This window comes from Grampus griseus, assembly GCF_964374135.1.
Source record: "Grampus griseus genome assembly, chromosome: 16".
Lineage (NCBI taxonomy): Eukaryota > Metazoa > Chordata > Mammalia > Artiodactyla > Delphinidae > Grampus > Grampus griseus.
The window spans coordinates 28,795,706-28,815,998 of NC_139010.1; the positions used below are offsets into that span (position 1 = coordinate 28,795,706).

General features: G+C 38.1%; 1 protein-coding gene across 2 annotated transcripts in view; it reads left to right on the forward strand.

The window, feature by feature from the left end:
• The window catches only part of SAMD8 (sterile alpha motif domain containing 8), a 46,483-nt gene that overhangs the window by 18,141 nt on the left and 8,049 nt on the right, over nucleotides 1–20,293 (forward strand). The window contains exons 3-4 of one of the 2 annotated variants that reach the window (XM_082673818.1): nucleotides 14,633–14,728; nucleotides 18,604–18,721. In XM_082673818.1, the coding sequence (XP_082529944.1) occupies nucleotides 14,633–14,728; nucleotides 18,604–18,721 (214 nt within the window). The remainder of the gene's footprint in view (nucleotides 1–14,632; nucleotides 14,729–18,603; nucleotides 18,722–20,293) is intronic. The other variant, XM_082673819.1, reaches the window with a different exon arrangement.

Here is a 20,293-nt window from a genome sequence, read left to right on the forward strand (position 1 = left end):
AAGCCTAGATGAGTAGCAAGAACCACTGCTTAATTTATTTTTCTACAGCTATGTTATAGCTCCTTGGGCACTTCAGATTTTAAAAGGGTTTCCTGGAATGTTATATGTAATAAATGGAATTTGTTTACTTTTTTAAAAAAAAAGATGAACAGGGTTTTGCTTCTTCTAAAAATATGGGGAGGTCTCATGTATCATCAGATAAATTAGAACTATCACAAATACAAACTGATTCATGGATAGTATTCTGTTTTTATAAATACTGAATGCATAAAAAAGAGTATAGTATATTATATGAAAAATAAGAATAGAACAAAACTCAAAACTATTAGTTTTTATATTTGCGGTTTTTTTTTTTTTTTTGCGGTACACAGCCCTCTCATTGTTGTGGCCTCTCCCATTGCGGAGCACAGGCTCTGATGCGCAGGCTCAGCGGCAATGGCTCACGGGCCCAGCCGCTCCGCAGCATGTGGTATCTTCCCAGACAGGGGCACGAACCGTGTCCCCTGCATCAGCAGGCAGACTGTCAATCACTGCGCCACCAGGGAAGCCCTATATTTGTGGTTTTAAAAAATCTTTTGAAAGTTTGTAGTGCTGTCTTGTTTTTGTAAAACGTTGTGCCCCTGAAATTGAAACTGTGATTAAAAATCTTCCAACAAACAAAAGCCCAGGACCAGATGGCTTCACAGGCGAATTCTATCAAACACTTAGAGAAGAGAAGAGCTAACACCTATCCTTCTCAAACTCTTCCAAAATATAGCAGAGGGAGGAACACTCCCAAACTCATTCTACGAGGCCACCATCACCCTGATACCAAAACCAGACAAAGATGTCACAAAGATGGGCTTCCCTGGTGGCGCAGTGGTTGAGAGTCTGCCTGCCGATTCAGGGGACACGGGTTTGTGCCCCGGTCTGGGAAGATCCCACATGCCACGGAACGGCTAGGCCCTGTGAGCTGCGGCCGCTGAACCTGCGCGTCCGGAGCCTGTGCTCCGCAACGGGAGAGGCCACAACAGTGAGAGGTCCATGTACCGCAAAAAAAAAAAAAAAAAAAAAAAGATGTCACAAAGAAAGAAAACTACAGGCCAATATCACTGATGAACATAGATGCAAAAATCCTCAACAAAATGCTAGCAAACAGAATCCAACAGCACATTAAAAGGATCATACACCATGATCAAGTGGGGTGTATTCCAGGAATGCAAGGATTCTTCAATATACGCAAATCAATCAACGTGATACACCATATTAACAAATTGAAGGAGAAATACCATATGATCATCTCAATAGATGCAGAGAAAGCTTTTGGCAAAATTCAACACCCATTTATGATAAAAACCCTCCAGAAAGTAGGCATAGAGAGAACTTTCCTCAACATAATAAAGGCCATATATGACCAACCCACAACCAACATCCTCCTCAATGGTGAAAAACTGAAACCATTCCCACTAAGATCAGGAACAAGACAAGGTTGCCCACTGTCACCACTCTTATTCAACATAGTTTTGGAAGTTCTAACCACAGCAATCAGAGAAGAAAAAGAAATAAAAGGAATCCAAATCGTAAAAGAAGAAGTAAAGCTGTCACTGTTTGCAGATGACATGATACTGTAGATAGAGAATCCTAAAGATGCTACCAGAAAACTACTAGAGCTAATCAATGAATTTGGTAAAGTAGCAGGATACAAAATTAATGCACAGAAATCTCTGGCATTCTTATACACTAATGATGAAAAATCTGAAAGTGAAATTAAGAAAACACTCCCATTTACCATTCAACGAAAGGAATAAAATATCTAGGAGTAAACCTACCTAAGGAGACAAAAGACCTGTATGCAGAAAACTATAAGACACTGATGAAAGAAATTAAAGATGATACAAAAAGATGGAGAGATATACCATGTTCTTGGATTGGAAGAATCAACATTGTGAAAATAACTCTACTACCCAAAGCAATCTACAGATTCAGTGCAATCCCTATCAAACTACCACTGGCATTTTTCACAGAACTAGAAAAAAAATTTTCACAATTTGTATGGAAACACAAAAGACCCCGAATAGCCAAAGCAATCTTGAGAACGAAAAACAGAGCTGGAGGAATCAGGCTCCCTGACTTCAGACTATACTACAAAGCTACAGTAATCAATACAGTATGGTACTGGCACAAAAACAGAAATATAGAGCAATGGAACAGGATAGAAAGCCCAGAGGTAAACCCACGCACATATGGTCACCTTATCTTTGATAAAGGAGGCAAGAATATACAGTGGAGAAAAGACAGCCTCTTCAATAAGTGGTGCTGGGAAAACCGGACAGGTACATGTAAAAGTATGAAATTAGAACCCTCCCTAACACCATACACAAAAATAAACTCAAAATGGATTAAAGACCTAAATGTAAGGCCAGACACTATCAAACTCTTAGAGGAAAACATAGGCAGAACACTCTATGACATAAATCACAGCAAGATCCTTTTTGACCCACCTCCTAGAGAAATGGAAATAAAAACAAAAATAAACAAATGGGACCTAATGAAACTTAAAAGCTTTTGCACAGCAAAAGAAATCATAAACAAGCCGAAAAGACAGTCCTCAGAATGGGAGAAAATATTTGCAGATGAAGCAACTGACAAAGGATTAATCTCCAAGATTTACAAGCAGCTCATGCAGCTCAATAACAAAGAAGCAAACAACCCAATCCAAAAATGGGCAGAAGACCTAAATAGACATTTCTCCAAAGAAGCTATACAGATTGCCAACAAACACATGAAAGAATGCTCAACATTGTTAATCATTAGAGAAATGCAAATCAAAACTACAATGAGATATCATCTTACACCGGTCAGAATGGCCATCATCAAAAAATCTAGAAACTAAATCCTGGAGAGGGTGTGGAGAAAAGGGAACCCTCTTGCACTGTTGGTGGGAATGTAAATTGATACAGCCACTACGGAGAACAGTATGGAGGTTCCTTAAAAAACTACAAATAGAACTACCATACGACCCAGCAATCCCACTACTGGGCATATACCCTGAGAAAACCGTAATTCAAAAAGAGTCATGTACCAAAATGTTCATTGCAGCTCTATTTACAATAGCCAGGACATGGAAGCAAGCTAAGTGCCCATCAACAGATGAATGGATAAAGGAGATGTGGCACGTATATACAATGGAATATTACTCACCCATAAAAAGAAACGAAATTGAGTTATTTGTAGTGAGGTGGATGGACCTAGAATCTGTCATACAGAGTGAAGTAAGTCAGAAAGAGAAAAACAAATACCGTATGCTAACACATATATATGGAATCTAAGAAGAAAAAAAAAAAGTTCATGAAGAACCTAGGGGTAAGACGGGAATAAAGACACAGACCTACTAGAGCATGGACTTGAGGATATGGAGAGGGGGAAAGGTAAGCTGTGACAAAGTGAGAGAGTGGCGTGGACATATATACACTACCAAACGTAAAATAGATAGCTAGTGGGAAGTAGCCGCATAGCACAGGGAGATCAGTTAGGTGGTTTGTGACCACCTAGAGGGGTGGGATAGGGAGGATGGGAGGGAGGGAGACGCAAGAGGGAAGAGATATGGAAACATATGTATATGTATAACTGATTCATTTTGTTATAAAGCAGAAACTAAGGCACCATTGTAAAGCAATTATACTCCAGTAAAGATGTTTAAAAAATAAAAACAAAACGTTGTACTCTTCTGAAAGTGCCTTATAGTATATGGGTTTTTTTAAAATGAAATGAATTAAAATGTCCATGTTAAGATGGCAGGATGACATATATATAACATTTTATTCTCTCTCGAGCCCTGACTAAAAGTATAGTAAAGAAGTTGTGTTTGTTTGTTGGTCTTAAGTTGTAAACTTACAAGGAAAGGGTAGATAAGAGAGGAGAAAACAGCCATACATTTTTGGGAGTTTGAAAGTAGATGGGTGAGGGACTTCCCTGGTGGTCCAGTGGTTAAGGCTCCGCACTGCAATGCAGGGGGCCCGGGTTCGATCCCTGGTCAGGGAACTAGATCCCATATGCTACAAATAAAAGATCCCGCATGCTGCAACTAAGACCCGGCACAGCCAAATAAATAAATGAATATTAAAAAAAAAAAGGAAAAGCAGATGGGTGAGTGGCAACTAGCAGAGCTAAAGTAACCTAATTCTAAAGCAGCAGTTGGGAAAACTGAGAACCAACCCAAACTATCTTGCAGATTTCTCAAAGCTCTGGATACTGTGGGTGAAAGGGTGGTGCTAAAATAAGAAAGCTGTTTAAGAAGCTGTTAGATCCCTATATCTCCTTCCCTGTTCTATCGTACACAATTTTTCCAGCAGAAGACCCTAAGGAAGTAAGGAAGACAGCATGTGGATATCTGATGAAAGAGTACTCTAGGCAGAGGAAACAGCAAGGTGCAGGAATCCTGAATTGGTAGTAGGCTTAGCATGTTTAAGGAACAGCAAGTGAGAGATGGAGAGAACAGTTGGAGGTGAGATCTGAGAGGAGACAGAAGTCCAGATTTTGTAGGTACTTGTAGACAATTGTAAGGACTTTAGCTTTCATTCTAAGTGAAAAGGGAAGCCATTGGAAAGCATTTAGGAGAAGAGTAGAGCGATCTAACTTCCATTTTAAAAGGTCAATCTAATTGTTGTTAATAGAATAGCTCGGTGGTGGGGATGGGAAAGTAGAGGTTAGTTAAATTATTGAATCCGTCTAGGCAAAGATGGGGTGGATTGGATGAGAAGAGTAGTGGTACATACGTGTGTGTGTGTGTGTGTGTAGATATACATATATGTATATATATGTGTGTGTGTGTATGTATGTACATACAGGCAACAAGATTTGCTTATGGATTTGCATGTAAGGTGTAAGAGAAAGAGAGAATTCAAGGATTATTTCAAGATTTTTTTTTTAAATTAATTTATTTATTCTGGGTTGTGTTGGGTCTTTGTTTCTGTGTGAGGGCTTTCTCTAGTTGTGGCAAGCGGGGGCCACTCTTCATCACCGTGTGTGGGCTTCTCACTATCGCGGCCTCTCTTGTCGCGGAGCACAGGCTCCAGACGCGCAGGCTCAGTAGTTGTGGCTCACGGGCCTAGTTGCTCCGCGGCATGTGGGATCTTCCCAGACCAGGGCTCAAACCCGTGTCCCCTGCATTAGCAGGCAGATTCTCAACCACTGCACCGCCAGGAAAGCCCTATTCCAACATTTTTGACTTGATCATCTGGAAGGATAGAGTTGTCCTTTATAGAGGTGGGAAGACTGTGGAAAGACCTGACTTGAAGAGAAAAGTAAGGGTTTGGTTTTAGACATGTCAAGTTTGAAGTATCTTTTACACCAAATCAGAAGTCAAGTCAGAGATGGAAAGATGAGTTAGTGTTCAGAGAGATCTAGGCTGAAATTTGGGAGTTACAAGTGTAGATAAAGCCATGATATTAGATAATGTCTACTAGGAAGTGAGTTTAGAAGGGAAAAGAATATTGAAGATTGAGCCCAGGAACAGGTATAATGTTTAGAGGTCAGAAAAGTAAGGCAAAACTAGTAAAGACGACGACTGAGGAGGTCAGGGCAGAGAGAGTGAGAGAGTATTATGCAAGCCAAGTTAAAAAAAAAATTTTAAGAAGACAGGAATAAATTATAATTAGCTGTGTCAAATGCTGCTGAGGGGTCAAGTAAGATGAGGATAATTGACCGTAGACTTTGACAAGAGTTAATAAGGGCAAAAACCTGATTATAATGGGTTCAAGAGAGAATGTGAGACTGGAATTTACCTAAAGGTGTATCTCCACAAATATGAAACAGCATATGGACAGAGTTATTCATTGTGACATTAATTGTAATAATTATAAATATTGGAAATAATCTAAATGCTTATCCATGGAAAACTGGTTGAATATACTGTGGTACACCTACACAATAGAGTACTATTTAATCATAGAAAAGAATGAGGAAGATTTCTATGAACTGATGTGAAATGGTTTGTAGGAAAAACTCAGTAGCTGTGAAGCACCATGAGCATCCAGATCAATGGTTTCTAAATACCAATCTGTACTAAAGGAACAGACCAGGGCTCCTTAGAGAAAGGAAAGGGTAGCATGTGGATATCTGATGAAAGAGTACTCTAGGCAGAGGAAACAAGTCTGGGGCATGGTAAGCATAAAATTAGCCTGAAATAGATTTTGTGCCATAAAGCAAGGAAGTAGAAACCTATCAAAAGAACATATGAGCTGGTTTTAAGGGGCTCTCATTGATCAAATTAGGACAATTGGAACATCAAAAAGCATAATAAGGGCTTCCCTGGTGGCTCAGTGGTTGAGAATCTGCCTGCTAATGCAGGGGACACGGGTTTGAGCCCTGGTCTGGGAAGATCCCACATGCCACGGAGCAACTAGGCCCGTGAGCCACAACTACTGAGCCTGCGCGTCTGGAGCCTGTGCTCCGCAACAAGAGAGGCCGCGATAGTGAGAGGCCCACGCACCGCGATGAAGAGTGGCCCCTGCTTGCCACAACTAGAGAAAGCCCTCGCACAGAAACGAAGACCCAACACAGCCAAAAATAAATAAATTTTTTAAAAAAAGCATAATGATGGTAATGGATTATAATATACTGAGTAAGAAAAAGAATCTATGAACCCATAGTGATAAATAAAACAAACAAAAAATGGTTGACTGAGAGGGGAAGTTCTTCAAGGGAATTATAAGGGAAGTTGAAGAGCCATAACCAAGCTCAGTACATGAACTTTAATTGAATCCTCAATCAAGAAAAAAAAATACTGCTATAAAGGACATTTTAGGGACAGTTAGGAAAATTTGAATATGGATGGCATATTAAATGATACAGTTTAACACTAAATCAGTGTTACAGTTTCCTGGGTGTAATAGTGTATTGGGTTATGAAGAGGGTATCCTTGTTCTTAGGAGATACATGTTGAAGTATTTAGGGGAGAAGTGTCATAATGTCTGCAACTTATTTTGGGAAGGGTTTAGTCTCCTCCAAGAGTGTGTATGTGTATTTAGGTTTGTATAGAAAGAGGGAAGTAAAGCAAATATGGGAAAATGTTAATTATTGTAAACAATTGATAGATTTAAGTGAAGAATATAAAGTGTTTATCTTACAGCTTTTCTTTGTTATGATCAGAATTTTTCAAAGTAAAAAAATTGGGTAAAGCAGTGAGAGAGGGGAAGAGAATGGGAAGAGAGAAATTGGAAACAATCAAGTCTTACAAGCCCTTAAAAGTTTTTCTATAAGGGCAACAGAGAAATGGAGTTGTATTGGAGAAAGGAGGAAAAGATATGGAGTCTCCAGGGTTTTGTTTTGGATGGGCTATATTATATAGCATGATTGTTGTACTGATGATAGGAATGACCCAATTTAGAGGGAAGGAGATACTGTTAGAGGAAAGAGAGGGTATAATTGATGGAATAATATCCTTGAGTAGATGAAAAGGGGTAGGATCTAGTGGGTGGGAGAGGCTGGTCTTAGGCACAGGGTCTATTAATTCATAACAGAGGGGAAGACAGAAAATATGGGAACAGATATAAGGTTGCTAGATGTGATGGTAAAGCATGAGGAAGTCCTCTGATGATTGTTTTTATTTCCTCTGAAAACAGGGATTTAGAAAAGAGAGAAGGTCGGAGGTTTGAGGAGAAAGGATGAAGTGTAAAATAGTCATCTATGAGAGTGAATAGACTTGTGTGATGTAGTAGCAGCACTAAAGACCTCCTTGAGGTTAATAGTCATGTTGATATTGTGTGTTTTTACCAGCCTCACTCAACTGCACAGATACAGTTATAGAATATGTAGATAATTGGATTTAAGTGGGCTTTAAGTTTTGCTAGGCAATGCAATGAAGGAAAAAGAGGAAAGGGAGTGATTATAATGACTAACCGTGGACATAGGTAGAGAAGGAGGGACAGGAGGATATGAGGTAGGTGAAGGACTACCTCATGAGGTGAGGTAGGTGAAAGTGTTATAAGATCTGTGGATTTGGGGTCTCAGAATTATTGAAGTTGGAGTACTAGAAGGAATAAGATGGAAAGACAAGAGGTGTTGGTTAGTATAGAATTCTTGACGTTGAGATTATGAAGAATAATCTTGATAATGACAAGATCCAGTTTATAACCGTGGATGGTGGGTCGCTGAAGTACAGTAAAAGACAAGGTCATAGGAGGAGAAGTAAAAAGAGGAGTGAGAAGGATATGTACCACAACAGGAGAAGTTTTGGAGAGTGACAGTGAACCAAAACCTAAAATCTCAAGAAATCAGCGAATGGATGCTAAGGTTCTATAGATGACTATGAAAGGCATAATGGGAAAAAAGAGGGAAATGATTGATCGTGAGGATTTTATTTTAAAGTGTACAATTCAGTGGTTTTTAGTATATTTACAAAGGTGTGCAACCATCACCACTAATTCCAGAACGTTTTCAACACCCCAAATAGACTCATATCCATTATCAGTCACACCCCATTTCCCTCCTCCCTCGAGACCCTGGCAACCACAATCTACTTTCTGTTTCTATTTCTATGGATTTGTCTATTCTGGACATTTCATATAAATGGCCATTACAACATGAGGCCTTATTTTGTGTCTGGCTTCTTTCATTTAGCATAATGTTTTTAAGATTCATCCATATAAGTAGTATGTATCAGTACTTCATTCCTTTTTATTACAGAATATTATTTCATTGTTTGGATGTACTACATTTAGCTTATCCATTCATTAGTTGATGAAGGTTTGAGTTGTGTCCACTTTTTGACTACTATTAATAATGCTGCTATGAACATTCATATACAAAGTTTTGTATAGACATATGTTTTCAATTTGCAGTGGGGGTTTGAAACCAAATTTTGCCTAACAAGTCTACAGTTCCACCAGCTACAAAGCCCCATGCTCTTAAGTATGTAAACTTTATTCACAGGAGAATGGTAGCAGGTGCTGTCAGCATTCCTCCTATATCCCCTCAGATCTCTTTTCCATTTTCTTGCACACTTATACTCCCAACATCCAGCAATTGTATGTCTTTGTTGGAGAACTGCTCTTGGGCTGCTAGAATACAGTTTGCCTGCTTAAAAAGAGAGCCAAACATACTTGGAAATTTACATCCCTTCAGCAGCAGCCCTTAACCAATAACTGATGAGGTGGGGTATAAATATTTCATTTCTCTTTGCCCTAATTAGGACAACTTTTAGGTTGGACGTACACTGTCTCCCAGATTCCTTGCAGGATTGAGCCAAAGTTACCCTTGCCTGAGTTTACCACAGGGCTTTGCTTGATGTCTCACTCTTGCCTTGCTTCCTTGCCTTCCTGATCTCATTTCCCTACTACCCTATATTTTCCCTTAGGAACATTTCTAATAACTTTCACAGTGATCTTTGTTTCAGAGTCTGCTTCTGAAGCTTACTTGACACAATTCCAAGAGCTTCAGCAGATCATAAGCAAAAAATTAGGAGATAGAGATGCTTCTAGAGGCAGGCCCACTTATATGTGAGGAAGGATAGCTAATAGAGAAAACAGAAGCACTATAAAAAGCACACATAAATAATGGAAAAACCACATTAATCTGGGGCTTCAATGCCTTTCATTTCTCAGTAGTCTCTGAGGTCATTACCATGTCCAGTGTAATAATCAGTGTTCACAGTGATGACTCTGAATTATGAAAGAAAATTAAATTCTATCCAGAAAAAAAAGGCATAACATGTATAATGCATTTTAGAAAGCATTGCATCAGAATAAATATGAGATATTGAAAACACATTTGACAATTTCCTTACAACACTTCACTAAAAAAGAAACAAGAAAAAGTGGGGGTGGGGGCCCCCAATAATCCCATGAAGGCAGAAGCAGTGATAATAATGAAAATTTGGAAAGTAGAAAGCTAAGTGTCTCTTGTGAGGTTGGGAGTGGGGACTAGTGGTGCCCAAGAGGTGAGTTTATTTGTACTGCAGTACTCCAGAAAAACTCTCAAAACAGGAGGCATCAAACATCTCTCAAGACTGGGTATAGATAGGAGCTAAATATGGGAGAGCTGGTTGAAAATCATTTTAAGACCTGTTCTACTGCAACAGAAGACAGGTGGTTTATTCTCCAGAGTAGTTGAATGTGAGGGACTCTGGACTTGGGGACACCATGCCCAGATGAGAACAAAGGTGCCTGTTTTCATTGTATTTTCTGTGATTAACTGTAAATTAACTGATTTAATGTAATTAAATTGGTTAACTGTAAATCTAGATCACAGAGACTTCCAGCTCCCTTCCTTAAGTAACCAGACTTAACTTCCCAGCCCCAGTCATACCCAGCCCCAGTCTTCCAAGCAGGAGAACAGATTCCTCTCCTTGGAAAACCTGCACAAGAGAAAAGGACTATAGATACTGTGGTAGGAGAGATATCCCTATCTCCTCAACTAGACCTCTGTTCTATCCCAGTGAAACCCATACTTCACAACCTCAGTCCATGCACACAGAGCATCACATTATTATTTTTTTTTTAGTACTTCCCTGTCAAATATGAACGGTCAGTCAAGAATCACCAGACATTTGAGGAAAACAGATCAATGCAAATAGGAAAAAAGCAAACTGGGAAACACAAAATAGGGAGCAGAAGAACACTTCATAAAAAAATAACCATTCATATACTCACAGATAAGAGATACTGCTTTCTATGAGACAGTAACAGTAGACTATGAAAAAGGAAAATTCAGAGAAAACTTTTGAAAAATAAAAAATGAAAGTAGAAATTTAAAATCCAACAGGATGGGCTTCCCTGGAGGCGCAGTGGTTGAGAGTCTGCCTGCCAATGCAGGGGACACGGGTTCGAGCGCTGGTCTGGGAAGATCCCACATGCCGTGCAGCAACTGGGCCTGTGAGCCAGTTACTGAGCCTGCGCATCTGGAGCCTGTGCTCCGCAACAAGAGAGGCCGCGATAGTGAGAGGCCCACGCACCGCGATGAGGAGTGGCCCCCACTCACCACAACTAGAGAAAGCCCTCGCACAGAAACAAAGACCCAACACGGCCAAAAATAAATTAAAAAAAAAAAATCCAGCAGGATAATTGGAACATGGATTTGATGAAATTGCCCAGCATGTAGAGCAGAGATAAGAAGTAGAGGAGAAAAAGTAAGATGAATCCAGTTGGCCCAGCAGTGGAAAAAATAGGGGTTTTAGGAAGAACATAGAGAAGATGAAGAGGAAGATATTATCTAAGCTATAATAAAAGGAAATTTCTCAGAGTCAAAGAATGTGACTTCCTAGATTGAAAGAGCACCCAGTACATGAAATGAAAAATTTCAGAACACTAGGTATAGACAGAAGATCCTAAAAGCTTCTTAAGAGACAAAACAAATAACACACAAAGATTGGAAATCCAAACAGCATCATACTTCTTAGCAACCGTGGAAGTGAGATGACAATGGAATAAATGCCTCTAACATTCTGAGACAAAATAATGTCTAACCTAAAATGTTCTGCCTAGGCAAACTACAAAATAGACATAAGGCTAGACCCAAGGATATTTTAAAATCTGCAAGTCTCAAAAAAATTTACTCTCCAACCCCACAGCTACTAGAATTGCTAAAATGAAAAAAAATGCTAATGACAAGGCCTGACGAGGATTCAGAGCAACTGATGCTCTCATACTTTGCTGGTAGAAATGCAAAATGGTACAACTGCCTTGAAAACAGTTTGATAGTTTCTTAAGTTAAACATAAACTTAACATAGGACTCAACAGTTTCATTCCTAGGTATTTACCCAAGAAAAATGAAAACATACATCCATGCAAAGACCTGTATGTGGTCTTTATTCATAATCACCCAAACCTGGAAATAGCCCAGAATACTCATCAACCTGTGAATGGATACGGAAATTGTAGACAAAGAATAGATAAAGAATTAATTGTACATGCAATAACTTGGATGCATCTGAAACATATGCTGAGTGAAAATAGCCAGATACAAAAGGTATTTGGACAAATACTGTGTGATTGCATTTATATGCCATTTTAGAAAAGGCAAACCTATAGGAATCAGAAATCAGATCAGTGGTAGCCCCACAGCTGGAAGTGAGGAAGGGAATTGACTAGAAAGGGACACAAGGGAACTTTTTGGAGTGATGAAAATGTTGTCTTTATTGCGGTGGTGATTACATGACTGAATGTGTTTGTCAAAACTCTTTGAACTGTATAGCTAAAAATGGTGAATTTTTCTGTTTGTAAATTAAGCCTCAGTAAATCTGACATAAAAAAACGAGTTTATCCTCCATCCCTCCTCTGAGAAAATAATTCAAGGATACACTACATCAAAACTAAGGAGTAAACTGAGAAAGAGGAGGACATGGGATTCAGGAAACAGAGGATCCAATATAGAAAAGAGAAATTCCCAAGATGAGGGTTAAGTTTTATTCCAAGAAATAGCCATGCAAGAGGGAATAGAAAATGCAGCCTTTCTAAAGAAGGAGCTCTAGGAGAGATTTCTCCAAAGGAAACATTGAAATTGATAGAATTGTCTGAAGATGAATTGGTGATAGGCACACAAGAAACAGAACAAACTTTTTTTTTTTTTAAGTTATTAGCTCTGGAGAATTGTAAGAAGTTGTACGAGAAAGGGATTTAATCTTTACGTTCCATTGTCTTAGCTATGAACTATACTTAAACATTTCCATCAAGTAAAAGCCAAAAATTATTTTAAACAAAATTATGAAATAATATTGAGAGCATGGGAGAGAAAGAGAGAGTGTGTGTATGTGTGTGTATGTGTTTTTGTGTGTGTGACTAGAAGATATAACGTCAAATAAAACAGAAGAATGAAAGTGACTGCCTCTGGAGAGCAAGAATTAGGTTTAGGCTGGGGGTGGGGCAGAAAACTTACTTTTACCATAAACACTGTAAAACTATTTAAAATACATACATATGTATATACACATGTATACATATGTACACGTACACATACATATATAGGTTTTTTTAATGTTCATTTAAAAAGTTTAAATTTTTAGAAGTCATTGAAAGGGATCTTTTATCTGAAAATTTCTATTATGTGAAATAACCCTTTCCCCCATAATGCCAGATAAATAAGGCAGCAATAGATTAAAAATTCACAAGAGGAGTCTTTATTTTCTGAGGTAACAGGTAAAAGATGAGTCCCTGAATGAAGACGATTGACTCTCTTCAGTTACTCTGAATAAGGTTTGGAGTAGACTGTTAATACCTTTCAGACTTCATGTCTTCTTTTTAAAAATACCTTTATTTCCTTAGTTATAAAATTAACATGCCATTGTATAAAAATTTTTAGTGTAAATTTACAAAGAATAAAAATAAAACTATCAATAATCTTACCACCCAGAGATGACCTATTTGGACTGATTCATTTCCATCTCCTCCCTTCCACCACTCTCCTCCTTCTTTTCTTCCTCCTCCTCCTTTTCTCCTTTTCCTTCCTTCTTCTTCCTTCTTCTTTTTCTTCATCTTCTTCTTCTCCCTGCCCCCTTCTTTCTTTCTTTCTAATTGAGAATGTGACATGTCTTTTACTAGTGGGTAATCACAGGAGCTGTGGATTTGGTGAGGAAAGACAACAATGGAAAAGATAGAAGAAAACAAATATAAAACAAAGGAGGGGGCTTCCCTGGTGGTGCAGTGGTTGAGAGTCTGCCTGCCGATGCAGGGGACATGGGTTCGTGCCCCGGTCTGGGAAGATCCCACGTGCCGCAGAGCGGCTGGGCCTGTGAGCCATGGCTGCTGAGCCTGTGCGTCCGGAGCCTGTGCTCCGCAACGGGAGAGGCCACAACAGTGAGAGGCCCGCATACAGAAGAAAAAAAAAACCCAAAAAACAAAGGAGGGCAGAGAGAGAAAGAAAGGAGTAAAACAAAATAAAAACTCTGTTTACTTGCTTGAAAACAAAATATACTAAAAAAAAGAGTAGTTGAGTTCAAGCCCTGACTGTCTGGATTCTGAAATGAGCACACCATTTAAGAAGTGAGCCTTTTCCCCCCTGTCTTTTGGGGGCAGTCCTGTATACAGGTCTGCCATGTTGTGGGAAAGGAGAAAAAAGTTATTTCTTTACAGAGAACCATGACTGGGAATCACAAACAACAAAGAGGTCCTGGTAAATGAGGTACTTTATGAAACAGTTTTTTCCCCAGGTTCTCCAGATATCATCTTCTAAAAGAGGTAGAAGTTAAAGAAAACAGGGACTTCCCTGGTGGCGCAGTGGTTAAGAATCTGCCTGAAAGTGCAGGGAACATGGGTTCGATCCCTGGTCCAGGAAGATCCCACATGCCGTGGAGCAACTAAGCCTGTGCTCCACAACTACTGAGCCTGCGCTCTAGAGCCCGCGAGCCAAAAGTACTGAGCCTGCATGCTACAACGACTGAAGCCTGCATGCCTAGAGCCGGTGCTCCACAACAAGAGAAGCCACCGCAATGAGAAGCCCACGCACCATAACAAAGAGTAGCCCCCGCTCGCCGCAACTAGAGAAAGCCTGCCTGCATGCAGCAACGAAGACCCAACACAGCCAAAAATTAATTAATTAAAAAAAAAGTTAAAGAAAACAATTTTAAGGTCATAATTAGCAGAGTATCTTACTGACAGGCTGGCGCCATTTACATACATATACTTCTTGTCAGTCCAAAACTTAAATTTTTTTCTGTTCCAGCGTTCCTAGAATTCCATGGGCCTTTGCCATGACAGAAGTATGTGGCATGATTCTGTGCTATATTTGGCTCCTGGTTCTTCTTCTTCACAAGCACAGGTACCTGTCTTATTCCATTAAAAGACTGAAAGTGTTTTGACTGTCTTATGCAAAGGTCATCAAACCCTGTTTCTTCCTTTGCTGTTTCCTTGTTACTTTCCTTCTCTAGTCATTGTGACATTATAATTACTGACATAGGAAAATGTTTGGGTTTTATCAACAAAAGAGTCAGCCTGAGGTAGTACCTACATATTTAGTAATATTCTGAAGGTATTTTGCAGGGAAGGATTAGAGATGGCGATATTCAGCCATGGGCCAACCACGACAATCTAAGTCTAGCCTTGCCTTTCTTTGGAAACAAATCGGAAATGTCACTTTCTATAGAAGGCTAGAAACTCCTCCAAGGGACAGTCTTTGGTCAGATGTTTGGGTGGAAGAAATTATTCTCTACTTGGAGGAGGCGCATTAAAAAAGAGGTCATTTTGCACACCGTGCACATCTAGCAAGTGTAGTTTACTTCAGATGGTATAGAAAATTGCTGAATAGGGAAGGTGCTTCTTTTGTGCTTTTACAAGAGATATAAAGGGAAGAAGTTTTTTGCATTAAAAAAAAGGAGCCTAAATAAATAAATTAAAAAAAAAAAAGGAGAGAAGCATAAGAGGAGGCTACTTTCCTACTTTAATGAGGGGAAATTATTTAAGTAAAAAAATAAGCATAGTGTGGAATCTAAAGAGTAATACAAATGAATTTATTTACAAAACAAAATAATTTATTACAAAATTTATTTATTCACAGACATAGAAAACAAACTTACGGTTACCAAAGGGGAAGTAGAGGGGGGAGGTTATTAAATTAGGAGTATGGGATTAACAGAGACATACTACTGTATATAAAACAGACAAGCAACAAGGATTTACTGTATAGAAGGGAACTATATTCAGTATCTTATAATAACCTATATTGGAAAAGAATCTGAAATATATATGTGTGTATATATATAAATATGTATATAACTGTATCACTTTGCTGTACACCTGAAACTAACACAATATTGTAAATCAACCATTCTTCAACTAAAAAAAAAAGGCATAGTGAAGAAAAAAAAGATCTGATAAAGTTGTGGGTCTGCTATCCATTGTCTTTGGACACTGAAGAGGAATAGGGACACTTTCGTGAATTTTTTATTCTTTCTCCTCACCAGGGAATGGTTGAGGTAAACTACAGTGATGAGCTTTAGGTCCTAAGCAGCAGTTATTTCAGTGCTTTGAAGGTGAAAAGAAGCGTTGATGATTGCTATTCTTGTCACACTTTTAGGCCATATTGTACTTCATTCTCTCTCACTTTGCAACAATATTTATAACTGGATTGCTTAAAACCAGAGGTGGTTTAAAAACACATGTATCTGGGCTTCCCTGGTGGCGCAGTGGTTGAGAGTCCACCTGCCAATGCAGGGGACACGGGTTCATGCCCTGGTCCAGGAAGATCCCACGTGCTGCAGAGCGGCTGGGCCCGTGAGCCATGGCCGCTGAGCCTGCGCGTCCAGAGCTTGTGCTCCACAACGGGAGAGGCCGCAACAGTGAGAGGCCTGCATACCGCAAAAAAAACCCACATGTATCACTGCTGCTTTCTGGTTTAACTTTGCCTCACAAGACCCTGTAGATTTGAATTTATCCACTCTTCAAAACAAGAAAGAGTTTACCTTATATAGGAAACCTTGGTAGGTTTAGCAAAGTGTAGCAGTGACCAGCTAAATGCAAGTTTTGATGTTGAATTAGTCAAAGTGTTTCTCAAAGTGTGGTCTTTGTAGCACTTTCTAGAATCACCTGGGCTCTTGTTAAAATTCAGATTCCACGTTGTCTTCCTCAAAAAGCTCACAAAATGATGGCGTGGAAAAAAGAAGGCAGAGACTTTTGCTCTGGACTTTCCACCATATGGTAAGAAGATTCACCATAAATCCTGTGTTAAGAAAGGATTGCATCACTGAACTTGCAGGAAGAAAGGAAAATCTCCAAGAGCCCCAAACACACAAACACATGAAAAAGAAAACACAGAAAAAATAATCTGTGGTGTACAATCAGAGGAATGAGTAAGCATCTCTGAAAAAGCATTCCACTGGTTGTAATGCCAGAGCTAAGATAAGGAGACTAAGCCTTAGGTATGTAACAAAGTTGAGCAGCTGATACCAAGACTCCCAGATTAAGCTGTGGATTTTGGAATGGGCTAGAGTGTTCTCAAGTCAGTAGTGCTAACTGGGTCTCAGAAGAAACGAATTTAATCCTTCTCTGGATGAAAGTATATTCAATTTAGGCTCCTGTGTTTTCCCAAAATATTGGAGAGCAGGGCTATTAAGAAAGGTGAGAAGTGGTAGAATCCTCCTGCTTTGAGTTTGGGACCCTTTCCATTCAGTGTTACTTTTTCTCTTTCTTACCTTATTTTCTTCTTTTTTTACATTACAACTGCTACACTCTAGAACTGGTAGTGAACCAGAAATGAAAGAAACCCTGCAGGGACTGAAACCTAGCTTGAAATAATTTCAGTTTCTAAAATTGCATTAAGGTGACCCCAGATTGTTAAAGCCCATAACCACTTGCCAAAAGAGATATCAGATCTCTCTTTGGGAAGATAATATAGGCCTAAATTTAATTCTAAAATTTTTTATATACAATATCTGGCACTCAAGTAAATAACTAATAAAGGGGTACATAAGTATGTAAGAGAATATGATCAAAATTTAAGAGAAACAATAAATAATGGAATAGACCCACTGTGGATCCAGAAAATGGAGGTACCAGATACAGATTTTAAAGTAACTCTGCTGACTGTGTTCCAGATAATTTTAACAGAGAATGAAATGGAAACTCTTTAGAAGTAAACACATTTTTTTAAATCCCTGAAATTGAGAATTCAGTAATGAGTATGACATCAGGTTGAATCCAGCAGAAGAGAGAATTAATGAATCAGAAGATAATTTGAAGAAAAAAATTTTTTAAAGATAGAAAATAGATGAAATGTTTGGGGACACTGAGGGGATAGCCTGAAGGTTTACCATATAGATAATTAGAGTTCCTTGAGGGGAGGAGAAAGAAAATAAAACAGAAGTATATTTGAAGTGAAAAAAATTAAAAAATAATAAAATGCAGATTCCTGAGCTCCATCCCAGGTGTACACACTGAAGTTTGAAACTTAGCTAACCTTGTGTTGAGTACTTTTTTTTGAGGGTGGGAGGAGCATTTCAAAAATGTTTAAGTAAAGTCTCTGTACTTAAGAATCATATAGTCTGTTTTGGTTTAAAACATTAAAAAAAATTGTTAGAGATATACTTAATGTAAAACTTAGTATTAAAAAAACTTAGTATTTTATAGCTTAAATTTAAGAGATATTAAAGAATGTTTATTATATAATTACTGTCAACCAATTTACAGTGTCATTATTGAGCAAAAAAATTCCCTAGAATCACATATTTAACTTTACTTCTCATTAAATAAGTTATGACAATATATGAGTAATAAACTAACACTAAGCTAAGAGTCAGTATAGGTACTATCTTCTCTCCTGCATAACTCTTACTTTCTCTTAGCCATATTTTCTTAACAGTGAAATGATGCTCTTAGGTCTGCACTGTCCAGCATGGCAGGTGCTAGCCACATGTGGCTAAATTTAATTTAGTGAAAATGAAATAAAATTAAAATTCAGTTCCTCACTTGTACATTTCAAATGCTCAAGAGCCACATGTATATAGCTTATTGGACAGTGCAGTTATAGTCCATTTCCACCATCCTGTTGGACAGTGCTTTAGATGGTCTCTAAGATTTCTGTCCTCTTCAAAGAATCTAATGGTTTTCCTGCTTGTTCTTCTTTTAAGTAAACACTAGATGCCTGAGGTATTTTGGTTTGTTTTCTTCTGATCTTTCTCCCTTTTTGGTCACTGTTCACAGGTCAATACTTCTGCGAAGGCTTTGTAGTCTGATGGGCACTGTATTCTTGCTTCGTTGCTTTACCATGTTTGTGACCTCCCTCTCCGTGCCAGGACAGCACCTACAGTGCACTGGAAAGGTAGCCTACTGTCTTCTTTATCATTCTTTCCTCTTATTCTTGGTGTGTTGATGGCGCCATATACGAACTAAGGCTAAGACTTTGCTTTTAACATTAAAATGTGCTTTTCAGCATTTTCAGTATCTGTAATGAACCTCTAGAAATAATTTGGTAAAAATCTTAAGCCAGAATCTACCTTCCTGTTACTTCTATCCATTGATACTAACTAGTTCAATGCTGTAGAGCTATAGAAAAAAAGTAACTTTCTATTATCATTTTCCCTTTCTCACCATCCTCAACATCTTTAGTTACTCATATGACGTAACTCTGGCCCCTTCACTGTCCTCATCACTCTTTAAAAAGTGTTGCAGTTGGACCATATTCCATTTAAAATGTAGTACCCACTACTCTAAACTTTACTCTTTCTGAGATATATTTAAATAATGGCTAACTTTTGTTTTTGTTTTATACTTTGTTGCTTGTTTTGGTATACTGTAGACATACCTTCTGGTTAAATTGAGAGATGATAGATTATGCAGATGGGAACAAAAAAAACAGGGTAATGAATTACTGTAAAAAATAAAATGTTTAAAAACCCTGAAGATCACCTGTGCTTTATATATAAAATTGGCTGTTGTGACTCATTAAATTTGGACAAGAGAATTTATTAGCCTACTTTTCTAAGCCTCCATGCTTTAGTTATGTGTTCCCAAATATTCAAATGATGTATTAACACCTTTGTTATTTTAATGTTGTTTGTAAAGTGTAAAACAAAATTAAGTGTCTGTTCTTCTACTGCAATATAAATAGCTGAAATACCTGCAAGGGAAGATTAAGCAGCCAAAGGAGATCAGGAACTAAAAATACAGTCCTGAGCTGCAGAGTGACCAAACTTTCTCCAGGTATAAGGAGACCGACTAGTAAGAAAGGAGGAAGGGTTAATGACATTTAGGATTTAGTGTAAAGGAAATGTTTTATTTTGAAGATAAAAGCTGTTTTTGTTTCTTCTCTTTTTCTTTTCCAAAAAGGGAAAGTACTTCTTTCTAGTTACAGTTATATAAACTTACCGTAAAAATTCAAATTTTATAGAAATATATAAATTAAAAAGTAAAATCTCACAAAATTCCCACTTCTTTCACCCCACCCCATAAATAATACTGTTAATAGTTGTGTATATACCACATGGACTATTTTTAACCATGCTTACATATTCATACAAGTTTATATAGATAGATACTTTTTAAACAGAAAATAGGATTATATTGCAAACATTGTACTTTAGCTTATATTTCATTTAATAGTATGTTGTTTACTTTCTTCTGAAGAGATATGTATAGCTATACCTCATCCTTTTTAATAGCTGCAGAGTATTCCATTGTACAATTTACCAGTCTCCAAATGATGTACATTTAAGTTATTTTTAAATCTTACTATTTATAAACAATGCTGTCATAAACATCCTTGTACATTTATGGTTTTTCACTTATTTAATCGTCTTAAGATAAATTCCTGGAAGTGGAGTTAGGAAATTAAAGAACATACACACTGAAAATTGTGATACATATTGCTCACATTTTCACTAGGAAAGACTAG